Genomic DNA, 14,057 nt, shown 5'->3' on the forward strand with positions numbered 1-14,057 from the left:
ATTTCACTTATCGAGAGCCAATTTAATTAAACTTTTACTTATCGAGAGCCAATTTAACTAAATTTTTACGCTAAATTGGATTTGTTCGACTTAATATTTTAAATTAAAATTTAGATATGCAAAAACTATACGAGAAATGCTATAAGTTGTAATTTTTCTCATGTCAATATGATAAAAAAAGATATATTAAAATGTTGGTCAAACGTCACACAGTATGACTCTCGATAAGCAAAATGTGTTATCTAAATTGAAACAGGGGGAGTATAAAATATTTCTAATTACAAAATAATGTACAAATAATTTAACTAAATTCATCATCTATGCATATTCAAAATATATTTAATACATTACTATGTTAGTGTAAGAAAAATTATTTTCATCATTTAAATAAATATTTTATTTTATTTTAACGTCAATATATATATTGAATTGATAGACACTCGTACAACACACGTATACTAAAACTAGTATTAATAAAAACCTATATATCAAACTAACTATCCACCCATAAATTAATAACCTAAGTATCAAATATCGCCTATTGTTTATTTGCTTCTAATATATTAGTTCCTCTCATTATTTGTTTAATAGGAAAATAAACAAAAGAAATGCTTTTAACTATTTAATTGTTTTTCAAGAAAAAGAACAAGATGGCGAGGCTCAGCCAGAAAATTCAAAAGTAAAAAAGAAAAAAGAAACGTGGGCTCCACAGAATTATTCTCTCTCCACACTAATCACCGTCACATGCTAAAATTAGTACCTCAGTGAGCAGGTGATCGCTATCTCCTTTATATTCTCTCTCCACAGTAGTCAGTCCTCTTTCCTGCCACCACCATCTCCACCGTCTGCCTCCACTCTCTTCCGCACTTTTCGTCGGAGCACAGTGGCGGTTATCAGTAAAATCCTACTTAATTTTATTAACACTAAACTAGATTGTTAACATTTTGTAGAAACTTATAACATCAGCTGCTTCCCGAAAACTCGTAATTAATCTGCATATTCGTTTCGTAATTTGTGTTTTTTAAGTGCAAACAGCTCAAATGAAAACTCATATATAGATGTGTGATGAAGCATTTGAGTGACTAATCAACTTTATATATAGATAAATTTTTACGCGGAAAAATGGCGGATGTTGCAGTATTGAAGTCATGGAGAGACGAGCTAGCAAGCTTAGTGGAGGACAGTGGGATAAGGTTCGCCGGAGATGCGATAGAAATCTCAACTCCGGTGTTTTCCACGCCGGCGTACGAGGAGAAGAGATCGGTGTACAAATCGCCGGCGACCGAGGAGGTTGTAGCGGAGCCGGAGAGCTTTAAGGATCAAATTAAGGGTTTCGCGAAGGCTTGGGGAGAAATGTTGCTGGAATTGGTGAGAGGTTGTAGAGATGTGGTGCAACAAAGCCTATTGACTGAAGAATCATACATTGTGCAGAAAACGAAAGGTCCTTTAGCTGAGGTATCGAGGAGGTTGAGTGTTTTGAATGAGTTTTTGCCGGAGGATCGTGATCCGGTGCATGCTTGGCCCATCATTTTCTTCGTCTTCATCCTCGCCCTCTGCGGTAAATTTTGGCTTTCTTTTAATACTTTGAGATATTCTCCTTTTGCATTGACATATAAGCATTTTGCCTGCAGTATATATGTATGACTGTTTATTTATCAGTTTTTGAATTTCAAAATTTCGAAGTGTTGGGTTTTTGATTGATTAGCTTCTCCTAAACCTTGTGATTGTAGAATTGGAATTCTTTATTTAACATTGGCTCCACATAGAAACGGAAGAACATAAAACTAGTCCCTGTTTGACACTATTACTGTTTGGGAATCAGACTGACCTTTATTTGGCCGCGATTTTCTTTAAATATTAATTTTGATTAACTTCAACTTAAAAAGGCATACTGTGATCTGTATTGCCTCCGTTTCAATTTATGTGAGCCTATTTAATATTTGGTCAGTTGCAAAAAGAATAATATTTTTCTAAATTTGGTAATAATTTAACTTAAATTTCTTATTTTATGACAAGTTTGTATTCACACAAATGATAAAACTTTTAAGACCACAAGTTCCAAAAGTCTTTTTGCCACAAAAATGTTATGGCATGTTGAGACCAAAAATTTCAAAAGTTTTCATTTATTTTTTAAATTATGTGTCTAGTCAAACAAGTTCACGTAAATTGAAGCTGAGGGAGTAATAATCATTGCATAGTTTCCAAGTACTATAATTTTTTTATTAAAAAGAATAAACAAATCAATATCCAAATTTAAAATAAAAATACTGATGTGTTGATCGTTTTTTAAACGGATGGAGAACGGATCATTTTTATACCTGGAAACTTTCAAATCTAGCATTTTCTTTGATGATGAAATTCTCATCCTTCTTTATGTATATCCTCTGTTTCTTTGTGTGATCCAATGTATATTAGTCCCGATGGCATAATAACCTGATTCGATTATGTTTCTACACTCACTTAACATTTCTTAGGCTCTATCAATAGATTTCTCGGATCTTAATTGTGCTTCTTTCTCTAGATTTTTTCCTTTCAGTGCATGATTCTCTTTGGTTTCTGGTCCTGATAATTGGTGACATGTGCAGCATTGAGTGTAAATAGTAAACAAGATACTTCAGGCACGCAAGTGAAAGAAGTGTACATACATCCTCCTAGTGCTACTCGTATACTGCTTCCAGACGGTAGACATATGGCATATCATGAGATAGGAGTTCCACCTGATAGTGCTAGATATTCTGTAATTGCTCCACATGGCTTTCTGTCTTCTCGACTTGAAGGTAGGGAATTGGTGTATAGCTAGTGATTAATATTTATTAATTTGTCATTGCTTGATGTAATTAACTTGTTCTGGATGGCTTTTTGTGATAGGTATTCCCGGAGTGAAAATGTCACTTCTTGAAGAGTTTGGCATTCGTTTGATAACATATGACCTTCCAGGATTTGGAGAGAGTGATCCTTACCCTGAACGAAACCTTAACTCATCTGCTGTCGATATGCAATACTTGGCAGATGGTCTAGGAGTTATTGGTAAATTCTGGGTTTTGGGATACTCAAGTGGAGCGATACATGCTTGGGCTGCAATGAAATTTATTCCTGATCGAGTTGCAGGTGTGTTCGTTCTCCCACTTTTGTTAACACGGCATTGTAATATGCCTTTGAGACAGTTCACCACATTCAATGATGATTTCTTGAAATAGATAGATATACGAAAGGAACATCACTTGGATGACTATCACATAATTTCTCATCATTTTTCTGATGATTTTATCATCCTATTACAGGCGTAGCCATGTTTGCCCCCTTTGTCAATCCATATGAATCAAGCATGACTAAGGAAGAGGTGACAGGAACTTGGGACAAGTGGACAAGAAAAAGAAAATTGATGTACTATTTAGCTCGAAGATTTCCAAAATTTCTTGATTACATCTATCACCGGACATTTCTATCTGGAAAGCATGGTCAAATTGATAAATACTTGTCTCTGTCGCTAGGACAAAAGGTAGATATCTTTTATACCTAAGAAATTAGAAAACTGTGCATCCAAATAATGTGAAAGTTGAGTAACATAAATTTCACCATCGGCCATTCTGGTTCATAGTGGTAGAGAGTCCTCTTCAAGCCACTAGATCAAGAGTTCGCGTCTGGTAGGCTGCCAAACAAAAAAAGTAACATGAATTTCACCTTAAATTTTCATCTTGGATCTTGTTCCCCCTCTCTCTCCTCCCCCACCCCGCCCCGCCCCGGCTCCTCGAGAGTAGTCTGATTAGTGTTTATGGGTTGCATATATTTACTTGTACAGCTCTGTGAAAGAAGAAAAAGGAAGTCCAGAATGTATTCATTCTTATGTTTTCAGTTTGGATTGCCCCTAGTAAGTGACTGCATTATTAAAATCTTTAAAAAGAGAACAAAAAATGAGTTCATCTCAAAATCAAGAAGGAAAAAATAGGTGAAAAGGTAAACACACTTTGCATTTCCTACCCCAGTATCACAACAGTAGTTACTGTTTAGCAGAAAATTATAAATTCAGCTTTAGTTTGGGACTGACATATTTGATTTGATTGACTGTATTTGTGATAGAGAAAGACTTGATACTTGTGTTTCTGTCTTCTGCTTGCAGTGTCTGCTGTAACATTTTAATTATCTTTGTCATGTATCTTCTCGTGTTGTTCTCAGGATAAAGCGCTGATTAGCAAACCATCCTTTGAAGAGTTCTGGCACAGGGATGTTGAGGAGTCAATACGTCAGGGTAGCTCGAACCCATTTATAGAGGAAGCTTCGCTTCAGGTGTCAAATTGGGGGTTTAGCCTTGTGGATCTTCAAGTTCAAGAAAAGTGTTCTGGTAAAGGGATTCTGTCATGGCTTAAGTTTGGTTATGGTCAAGTGAAGTGTGAATTGACTGGATTTCTAGGACCAGTTCATATATGGCAGGTTTGCAAACATCTAAATCTTGTTTCCTCGGTTTCATTTGCTTTCTCATCTCTTCCTGCAATGAGTTTCGTTAGAACATTGATCTGCGCAAAGATCGGATTATCTCTATTATGTCTCAACAGTGTAGAATATATTTCATGAGCATTTGAATTATGAACAGGGATTGGATGATGAGGTTGTACCGCACCAAATGACTGACTACGTGGCTAGAATTCTGCCAAGGGTGGTGGTCCACAAGCTTCCCGATGAGGGCCACTTTTCCTATTTCTTCTTCTGTGAGGAATGCCATAGACAAATGTTCCTGACCATTTTCGGAAGCCCTCAGGGACCTCTTGAAAATAGCAATGATGGAGAGCAGGAAGCTATAAATCTGGATTTGGCAGCAGAATGAGAGGAAATAGTTTCTTGATCACTAAATATTGGTGTATATACTACAGGAATGCTCCTTTTCTCAAGGAGCACTAAAAGGTCAGATGTACGAGGTGGTCCTAATGGGCTTTGAATGTTTTTCTCTTTCCCTTCTTTTTTTTGGTGGATAGTGCTTTCTGGATTTCACTATGAATTCTAACAGTAGAGGTTGAGGAACAGATTATCACAGGAAAAGCATATCGTTATCTTTCAATAGATGCCCTTTATTTGGATATTCCTTGTTGCAAGGATCTGTCTTTAAAGCCCAAGTTGAGAGTGTTGATCGTAATATCTCCGGCCACGTCAATTTTCTAAATGACTTAGATGAATTTCACATTTCCAGCCAAGTATTTACTACTATGTACTTATTAAGCTAGTAACAGAGGCAGAGAGCGAGAGAGGGTATATACCTTCCAGAAATGAAGGATCTATAAAATTTGTCATGTTTATAGGGTGTGTTTGGTATGAAGGAAAATGTTTTCATGGAAAATGAGTGATTTTATAACTTATTTTTCCTTGTTTGGTTGGTGAGAAAATATTTTCTTTTGTTTGGTTAGAGAGTAGAAAATAAAGTACTTATTTTGTTGAAATGAAAAAAAAATACTTTTTTTTGTTGAAACGAAAGAAAACACATTTCCTACATCATGAAAAAAAAAAAAAAATTGTTGAAATGAAAGAAAATATTTTTTATTATATTATTTTGTTGAAAGAAAAGAATAATTTTTTTACATCATGAAAAAAAAGTATTTTTTTTTTGTTAAAATAAAAAAAAATATTTTTTTATATCATGAAAAGAAAAATACTCTTAATAAAAAAAAAGTATTCTATATATAATATGGAAAGAAAGTACCATTAATAATCTAGACCTTTTTACTTAAAAGAATTTGAACAGGTTACGTCTTTTCACTTTGCACTAGCCATTTGGCAAGGACAAATACGAGATACAAGAAGTGTAAATGATTGCAAATTTGAGTAATTTTGGATGATACAGTGAGCCTAATTTGATATGCATTAAACTATCTTGTCAAAGATCGCAATTTTCTCTGTTGTGAAACCGCGTGATCCAAATTATGGATGCATAAGTATCACTGGTTCTACTAGTAAGAGTCCTACAATTCTTCAACCGTCCTCTCTCTCCCCAACCCGCCAACAGAAAAAAGAGGATACATCACATTGCCATAGCCGATTCTAACTTATTTGGAATTGAGACGTAGTTGCTCACAACTGGCTGTTCCAAGCAAGGACACTAGTAGCAAATTCTCCAACATTCAGTTAACTAGTGCAGGTGACAAATACTAACTCATCCAACTGAATGCATCTTCTGGTTTAAATAAAAGAATTATATACTAATCACAATATTCTAGTGTCTAATTGCTGAAGAACAAAAATAAACCTACCTATAAAGAGCGTAGTATTTGGAACTTCTATAGCACAACTAAAAACTCTGTTGTTGAGCCTAAAATGCGGATCCGATATTCTTCGTATTTCCAAGCAAGGTGTCTTTGGCTTCATTAATTTTAGAAGCAAGGTAGTGACTACCTCCTGCGTCTGGATGGTTAGCTACCATCACCTTCCTATGTGCTTCCCTTACTTTATCTGCTTGAACGCTTTCCCTGTTGAAGGTTAATGTCAATATAACGAATCACGTAAATGAGAAAAAAAGGAGAAAGACGAGCTATGCTGCAGTTCTTATCTATTGAATAGCATTGTACCAAGTCTTTTTCTTCTTTGGCATGGGGTGGAAAGAAAGAGAGAGACAGTACTAGAAAGCACGGCGATTAACAAACACAAACAAACATGTGCAGATGAAAGCGTTAGACCAAAATCAAGAAATGAGGTCCCAGGGAATTGAAAGAAAAACGTCACTTATCCCTTCGCATGCTGCTGAAAGTGATGTTCAATTACTGTATCAACTTGAAAAGTGAAGAGACAAATGCAAGATCTAGAACCTCGTTTCTCAAATAACATAAAACACAAAAGGCAGGTTCATCACAATACGTAGGAAGAGAGGATGAAAGCATCAACTGCTTTTTCACACAAGAAAAGCTGTTGAACTCAGTGAAAGAATATTCCCCATTTACCCCTACCAAACTCGTATAGTTCTGGTTGCTGCAAAAGCATAAGAACTGCAACCAGTATACTGCTCTGTCCCTTGTTCAAAGAGGTATACTTAGTACCATGACAAACTAATTTTAAGCTATTGGAAAACAGTTGTGCCAATAATTCAATGAAAACAAAACATACAGGGAAACTCCGAACCAGAAAAATTCGGTGCAAACCTAAAAATACCTTGCACGTTCACTTTAATACTAGATTTTCTGGGTAGAGGGGTGGGCCCATTATCTACCAAGTTTCGGACCCTGCGCCGTTGGTTCTTGGGGATTTCTAAGGTTATCAAGTGACACAATAGTTTCAAGGATGCACCGCTTACAAGGGCAAGTTGAGTCATACTGATAGATGAAAAATAAAAGTATAGCTCATCCTACAAAAAGAATGTCAGTAAATATGTTTTATTAAGTTAGAAGTACTTAGAATATTAACATTGGCCAGGCTACGGGACAGAATAAATAATTGACGATCATAAAAGAGAGAAATCTGGAGGATCGCCCATAAAGGTCCCTGATTGAGGTTTAAAAATTCTTAGTATAAGGTACCACATCAAACTCTCACATGTTACTAGCTAATAAGATACACCAGCATCAGCAAAAATTCCCTGTGCGTGGAAGTCGGGTTTCACGAGGGAGTTTATACTCATTGCTGATGTTACTAGGGTCGGCATTAAAAGGCATTAAGACTTGTATGACCACATCTAGATCACCAAAATAACCATCAGCGACTACATAGAAATTCTACATCTGCATGAAATTACATGTCTCTGGGTACGTATGCTATGATTAAGCATGAATAGTAATACTTGAATCAGACAATGAAAAGAAAGAATACAAAAAAGAGGTAGTCAGGAAACCTTATCAGATTTCCTTTACTGAAGAAACTTGAATGGGTAATAAAGAATTTCAATTATTTTACTTAGGCAAAGTTCATCTGTTATGTAGTTTACTCAATAACTTTTGGCTCAATGCTAAGGTCATAGCGAGAGTGCGGTAATATATTGGAAGTGCAGAAAGGTGCTAAAATGAATGAGAGAACACACCTGACTCCAAGAATAAGAGCTGCTTCCCTCCTGTTCATTTTAGGCTGAAAACCTCCTTCATAAAACTTGCGCATTCTTGCAGTCGGAGGTCTGGCTTTGAATGATTTCCATGCCTGGATTCCATACCTTCCAGCATATGCAGCGGCAGCTATAGCCAGTCCTGCTACCAATGGTGCAGGCTGAAGCACAATTTAGAATTACAAAAATTATGAGTATAATCAAGATAAAGTAACCATTATACTGAAACCATATCGTGAGCATTAAGCAGTGATGACATAATTACTGATGCATAAGAAATGGAACTGAGAAATAGCTTAGCAGACTAAAGCTATGTTGTGCGCACTCTCCAAAATGTTGTTGCACCCGTGTCGGATCCTCAAAAAATGCACTACATTTTCGGAGAGTCCGAGCAATATAGGACTAAAGTAATCCGATATATGGGCCTTTTTTTGGATAACTGAGAATCTCGAGCAACAGTGGTACACGGTTCGAAATCTGGTGCATAATGGGCCAGCCATTCAACGCTTCTCCATATAAATAACGGGCTTTTGCCAGCGGCGGGATTCATTGAACCGATAACGTGTGCCTTAACTCCCACACATCACGCCCTGTGCTCTTACTACTAGACCAAAGCCCTCGATGCCCAATATATGACCATTTTTCCAACAACATTCCCATTTGAAGAACGACTCAAGAATGTGCAAGGAAGATACAGATACTACTAGTGCAACAAAAAAGAAGCTCGAAATAGTAAAGAATAAAATGAGATATTATCATATTTGTTATGGCATTTTTGGTTTGTCGCATTAAAACATGTATTGTAATGTATCATCTCAAAACATGTGTTTGCTTTAACTTGAATTTGCTTTCAATAATACCATTGACCAATAAATCGCTTTACCAAGACTAGTTCTTGTTTTATTACTATATGTGATTAACAATAATTAGCACTATATTAAAACTCAGAATTTTTAATGATATAAATTACAGCATACTTTTAAGGATAAAACTAAGACGAGCTGTACTAGAATACTTAATAAACAAAATATATTTCTTGCATTCCTCTTTTGAACATCAAAAATTTGATTTTAAACACTTTTTTACTATTCTCATAATCAATATTAAATATATAGAAACTAATCAAAGGCTTTTGTAAGGAAAAGATAAATACTTTAGATTGAAAATAGCAAAAAGGGGTCATTTTGAGAACAAAGACATGAGAAAGAATCCAAGTTCATAGGCTGACCTAACAATCTCAAACCGAAAGAATCAAAAAGTTCAAAGCTTTATTACCAAAACTAAAAAATAAAGATCCCCATAAGTATGAAGTGCATAGACAACAAACACAGAAGTTTTAAAGATGCATAAAAACCAATATTCACCACAATATGAGGATGCACCAATTATTACCGATAGAGCTAGGATTTGAAACTTATGGGTTGGGGATTCTAATCTTTTTAAGTTATTGGGTTCTAAATTAATGGTTTTTACAAATTTACTGAATTTCTTGAGTCAAATACACGGTTTGGACCAAAGTTTTTGGGTTCGTCCGCGAAGAATGACATTAAATAAAGATGCTTAAGTAAATCATCACATAAAGCCAATTGTTCAATCCAAGTTCATAGCTAAAACAGAAAATGTTAAAATTCTTGAACCAAAAAATCAAAAGTTCGAAACTTTATGATCAGAACCAACAAATAAGGAACCCGAGATGACCAAAAAAATCAAGAATCAAGTACTATGAAGGGAAAAAAAAGAAGCAGATAATTGCTAATCCTTTTTTTTTTCTAAAGGGTTACAATTTGAACCTTAAAAAAAAAAAGTAATGTGGTGTAAATTGAAATGGAGTAGTAATAATAAGAAAGAAACTTCAAATAATTAGAAAGAGTATTCACCATTTCTTCGGAAGGTTCTCTCACCTAAGGGCTACGAGCTTGAAGAAGAAATTAGACCAAATAAGAATCCTTTGATGCATATTTATATAGAATCTTTTTCTGGGTCCCACCTTTTCTTGTTAGGGTTTCTCTCTAAAGAAATCAAAATACTATTAATAAACAAATTGACAAATAGTTCGATAATATCTTCTTTTTTTTAAATATGATGATGAAGATAATTTTCTTATATATTTCTATTTTTAAAGCGAAAAGCATTTCTTAATTTATTGTCCTAATTCTGAATTATTCGTTGCTACATTGTTCCCAAGTATTAGTAAAATTGAAATATCAAAACTCTTGGATAAAATATCACAGAAGTGGACGACCTAAATGGAACTCTGCAAAAATTCCGTCCATTGATCTGAGATCCACTAATGCAATGCAGTAATGAAACTTTTTGTCTCACCCAAAGGGGTGAGAATTGAGGAGCCAACTCAACACCACTCCGAGGAACATGACGAGTGAGCAGAACAGTATAGTCTCAGATCAAGCAATCAACAATGGCAAGCAGAAAGCAGTGATAGCAACACCTAAAAGTAGTAGTGGAATAAGTCATAGATCTGGGAGCAGAATGGCAGAGATGAACTCAAAAACAACAAATACCAATGCAACAGTGCCATGCAAATCTGACAAGGCTGAAAATCCCAAAGACGCTGACCAAATGGTGAAGGCAAATAGAATTCAATCATGGGCAAATGTTGTAGTAGGGAATAAACTGGCATCGAGAGGTATGAATCTTCAATATATTGCACCAATGATACAAGATGGGGAGAAAATTGTGCAACTAGATCTTGAGGATGTTGAGCAGGAAAATAAAAAATGGAGCACATCCATTGTTTTGTATGTCATTGGGAATTCACCATCCATAGGAGCAATGGAACGATTCCTTGCTTCAATAGGTAAGTACTCCATGAAACCCCAGATCTACTATCATAATGAAGACTATTTTGTAATTAGATTTATAAATTTGGAGGAAAGAAACCAAGTCCTGTATATTGGGCCTCATACCATTAACAATCGTCCTATTGTAATGAAAGCATGGACACCGGAGCTCAATTTGCATGAAGAAGTTCTTAGAACCATTCCGTTGTGGGTGAAGTTTTCAAATCTTCCCCTGAACTGCTAGAGCATGAAGGCATTAAGCAAAATTGGTAGTGCCCTGGGTAATCCAGTATATGATGATGACTGTACAACTAGTACAGTTAGAATATCTTATGCTAGAATGCTGATTGAGATGGACATTACTAAACTTCTACCTATAAGGGTGAACCTGCAGGACCCAAAGGGGAAAACAATTGAGCAAGAGATAACCTATGACTATGAACCTACATACTGCACCACATGTCTACAGATAGGACACATTTACAATAAGAACATAATGCGGCAACCACAAAGGCAAGCATACAAAGGGAGAGGGAATAAAGTCAAGCAAATCTAGCAAAAGACTGAGAAGTCTGGACCTAAGGAAAATGATCAGGGGATGGAGCAAACAAATAGGGTGGAAACACCACAACCCCTAGAGGACAATACAATGTAACTTAGTGCATCTACTAAGCAACCTGCAGAAGAAGGGTGGACAATAGTAAGTGAAACATTAGCAGCAAGGATAGTAAAAACAAAGCAAGTTGAAGGCAAGGTTCTTGGCGGCAATAATGGGTTCCAATCCTTTGTAAGGGGACAAGATCACACAACCAATGATCCAGGACCAAGAAATGTGCAGATGGGGTCTTATAGGGGGCAAAAGCAATATCATGATACACAATTCATATTAGTATGAGTGTAATTGCATGGAATGTTAGAGATTTAAATAAAGCATACAAGCAAAAGTAGACAAAGGAGTTCATAAAGCAGAATAAAAAGACAGTGATTGCACTAGTAGAACATAGAATAAATGAGCAGAAAGCTAGTAGTACTATCAGCAAAATTGCCCCAAGATGGCAATGGATATCAAACTTCAGCAACAACAACAAGAGCAGAATATGAATTCTTTGGGATCCAAGAATTTTTGATTTTGAACTAATTGACATGGATTGCCAGTACATACATGGACAAGTCAGAACTCACACAAAATTGGTATCATTTGGATTTACTGTAGTGTATGGCTTGCATACTATTAAAGATAGGTTGAGTATGTGGCAAAAACTTAGGCAAATAAACAGTATATAACATGGATCATGGATAGCAATGGAATATTTCAATTAAATACTTAATAGTCAAGACAAACAGCATGGTACTGTAATACAAGATATGAAAATAAAGGATTTCAGGGAATTCATGACTGGCGCTGGCATGAATGAATTACCTATTGTTGGTAGAGACTATACATGGACAAATAATCATACTTACAGCAGGATAGACAGGGGAATAGTTAACACAAACTGGATGCTGACAATGCCCAATCTGTATATACAGATCCTAGAACCATCATTGTCTGATCATTCCCCCTTAAACTGATGATCATATAAATGTAGAGGAAGAAATCTAGTTTGTTCAAGTTTTTTAACTGCATGGCTAATCACCCCCAATTCCTACCATAAGTGGAGCAAACATGGAGTATAACTGGAGATACTGGAAACCTACAAGGAGTGTGGAACAAGCTCAAGAGAGTTAAACAAGTCATTAAAGGCCTTAACACACAGCAATACAAAAATGTTGATGGCAGAATCAAAGAAATCAGAAGGGAACTACAGAAGGTGCAGGAGAAAATGGGTTGTAGAAAGATGAATGAAGAACTAGTTGAGAAATAGAAGGAACTAAAAAGTAACCTAGAGAAGTGGATATTGATTGAAGAAATCATCTATAGGCAAAGGTCAAGGGTGCAATGGCTAAAACTGGGAGATTCTAATTCTGCATATTTCTTTGCACATATGAAGAACAGGAACACTTTAAATAAAATTCATAGTCTCACTACTGATCTAGGGGTTCAAGTACACATGGAGGAGGAAATAGAGGTTGAAGTACTTGGCTACTATAAACAGTAGCTAGGGTCAAATGCTCTTGCAATCCCAGCAATAGATCCAAATATAATGAAAAGAGGGGCAATTCTTAATAGAAAGCAACAACATCAATTGATACTACCCGTTGCAAGGCAAGAGGTATGGAAGGCTCTGCAAGATATATATGACTTGAAGTCCCCAGGATATGATGGACTCAATGCAGTTTTCTTCAAGAAATCATGGAATATCATAGGGGAGGAGGTAACACAAGCTGTACTGGATTTCTTTCAATCATCACAGAAGTTCAAGCCAGTTAACTGTACTTCAATAACTCTTATACCCAAAGTGAGGAATCCTGCTACCATAAAGGAGTATAGACCTATTTCCTGTTGCACTACAATCTACAAAATCATTTCAAAGGTTTTGACTAGTCGACTACAAGGAGTCATGGATGATTTAATAGATAAGACTCAGTCTGCTTTTGTTCCTCGAAGAGTTATTATTGATAATATCATATTGAGTCATGAGCTAATAAAAGGGTATGGGAGGAAAGGGGTGTCACCAAGGTGCATGATGAAGCTGGACATGTAGAAGGCATATGACTCACGTGAATGGCCTTTTCTTGAACAAGTATTATGTGCCTTAGCATTTTCAGAGAAATTTGTGAAATAGGTAATGACTTGTGTACAAAGTGTTACTTACACCGTCATCTTAAATGGCTCACCAACTCAACCATTTGATGCTAGGAAAGGGCTTAGACAAGGGGACCCCCTATCCCCTTTATTATTTGTTTAGCAATGGAGTACCTCAACAGAAGATTGAACATTTCACTGTATCACGAACTTCAACTTTCATCCCAAATGCGCCAAGATGCAGATCATGCAACTTGGATTTGCAGATGACATTTTATTATTTTGTAGAGGAGATACAGTTTCAGTTCAGCTTCTATACAAGTGTTTCCTGGATTTCTCAAGAGCATCAAGACTGGAAATTAATAAAAAGAAAAGCTCCATCTTCTTTGGTGGTGTTTCACAGGATATTCAAAAAGAAATACTGGAGTTCCTTGGCATTCCAAGAGGGGAGTTGCTAATGAGATATCTTGGAGTATCTTTAAGCTCTAAAAGAGTGTTAATAACTCAATGCCAACCTCTAATTGACAAACTGGACAGCCAAATTATTGTCATATGAAGGGAGACTACA

At 35.9% G+C, this 14,057-nt stretch overlaps 2 protein-coding genes across 5 annotated transcripts; one reads left to right on the forward strand and one right to left on the reverse strand.

The window, feature by feature from the left end:
* Nucleotides 1-764: 764 nt before the first annotated feature.
* LOC104099892 (uncharacterized) lies at nt 765-5,071 on the forward strand. Of its 2 annotated transcripts, XM_009607029.4 has the most exons (7): nt 765-896; nt 1,103-1,558; nt 2,586-2,777; nt 2,869-3,108; nt 3,282-3,499; nt 4,174-4,428; nt 4,589-5,071. In XM_009607029.4, exons 2-7 carry the CDS (start codon nt 1,123-1,125, stop codon nt 4,817-4,819), a joined length of 1,572 nt encoding a protein of 523 aa, XP_009605324.1. In that variant the 5' UTR covers nt 765-896; nt 1,103-1,122; the 3' UTR covers nt 4,820-5,071. The 2 variants fall into 2 exon arrangements, with proteins under 2 accessions (XP_009605324.1, XP_070037972.1); XM_070181871.1 differs by lacking the exon at nt 765-896 and having other exon boundaries at nt 977-1,558.
* Nucleotides 5,072-5,812: 741 nt separating this feature from the next.
* LOC104099891 (mitochondrial import inner membrane translocase subunit TIM14-2) lies at nt 5,813-10,029 on the reverse strand. Of its 3 annotated transcripts, none has more exons than XR_011409934.1 (4): nt 9,883-10,029; nt 7,988-8,166; nt 6,234-6,449; nt 5,813-6,154 (listed from the first exon to the last, which is right to left on the reverse strand). XR_011409934.1 is itself a non-coding variant. In XM_009607027.4 (3 exons), exons 1-3 carry the CDS (start codon nt 9,883-9,885, stop codon nt 6,293-6,295), a joined length of 339 nt encoding a protein of 112 aa, XP_009605322.1. In that variant the 5' UTR covers nt 9,886-10,029; the 3' UTR covers nt 6,140-6,292. The 3 variants fall into 3 exon arrangements, 1 of the variants encoding a protein (XP_009605322.1); XR_011409933.1 differs by having other exon boundaries at nt 5,813-6,157; XM_009607027.4 differs by having other exon boundaries at nt 6,140-6,449.
* Between the last annotated feature and the right edge of the window lie 4,028 nt (nt 10,030-14,057).

The sequence above is a fragment of the Nicotiana tomentosiformis genome, chromosome 7 (genome assembly GCF_000390325.3).
Source record: "Nicotiana tomentosiformis chromosome 7, ASM39032v3, whole genome shotgun sequence".
NCBI lineage: Eukaryota > Viridiplantae > Streptophyta > Magnoliopsida > Solanales > Solanaceae > Nicotiana > Nicotiana tomentosiformis.

Bases quoted from the DNA above. Each gene is read 5' to 3' on its own strand.
- LOC104099892 (XM_009607029.4), top strand. From the start codon at position 1,123: ATGGCGGATGTTGCAGTATTGAAGTCATGGAGAGACGAGCTAGCAAGC. The intron at 2,778-2,868 runs GTAGGGAATTGG...TTTTTGTGATAG, and splicing joins TCTGTCTTCTCGACTTGAAG to GTATTCCCGGAGTGAAAATG. The intron at 3,500-4,173 runs GTAGATATCTTT...TGTTGTTCTCAG, and splicing joins CTCTGTCGCTAGGACAAAAG to GATAAAGCGCTGATTAGCAA.
- LOC104099891 (XM_009607027.4), bottom strand. The intron at 6,450-7,987 runs GTGTGTTCTCTC...AACCTTCAACAG, and splicing joins GCTCTTATTCTTGGAGTCAG to GGAAAGCGTTCAAGCAGATA.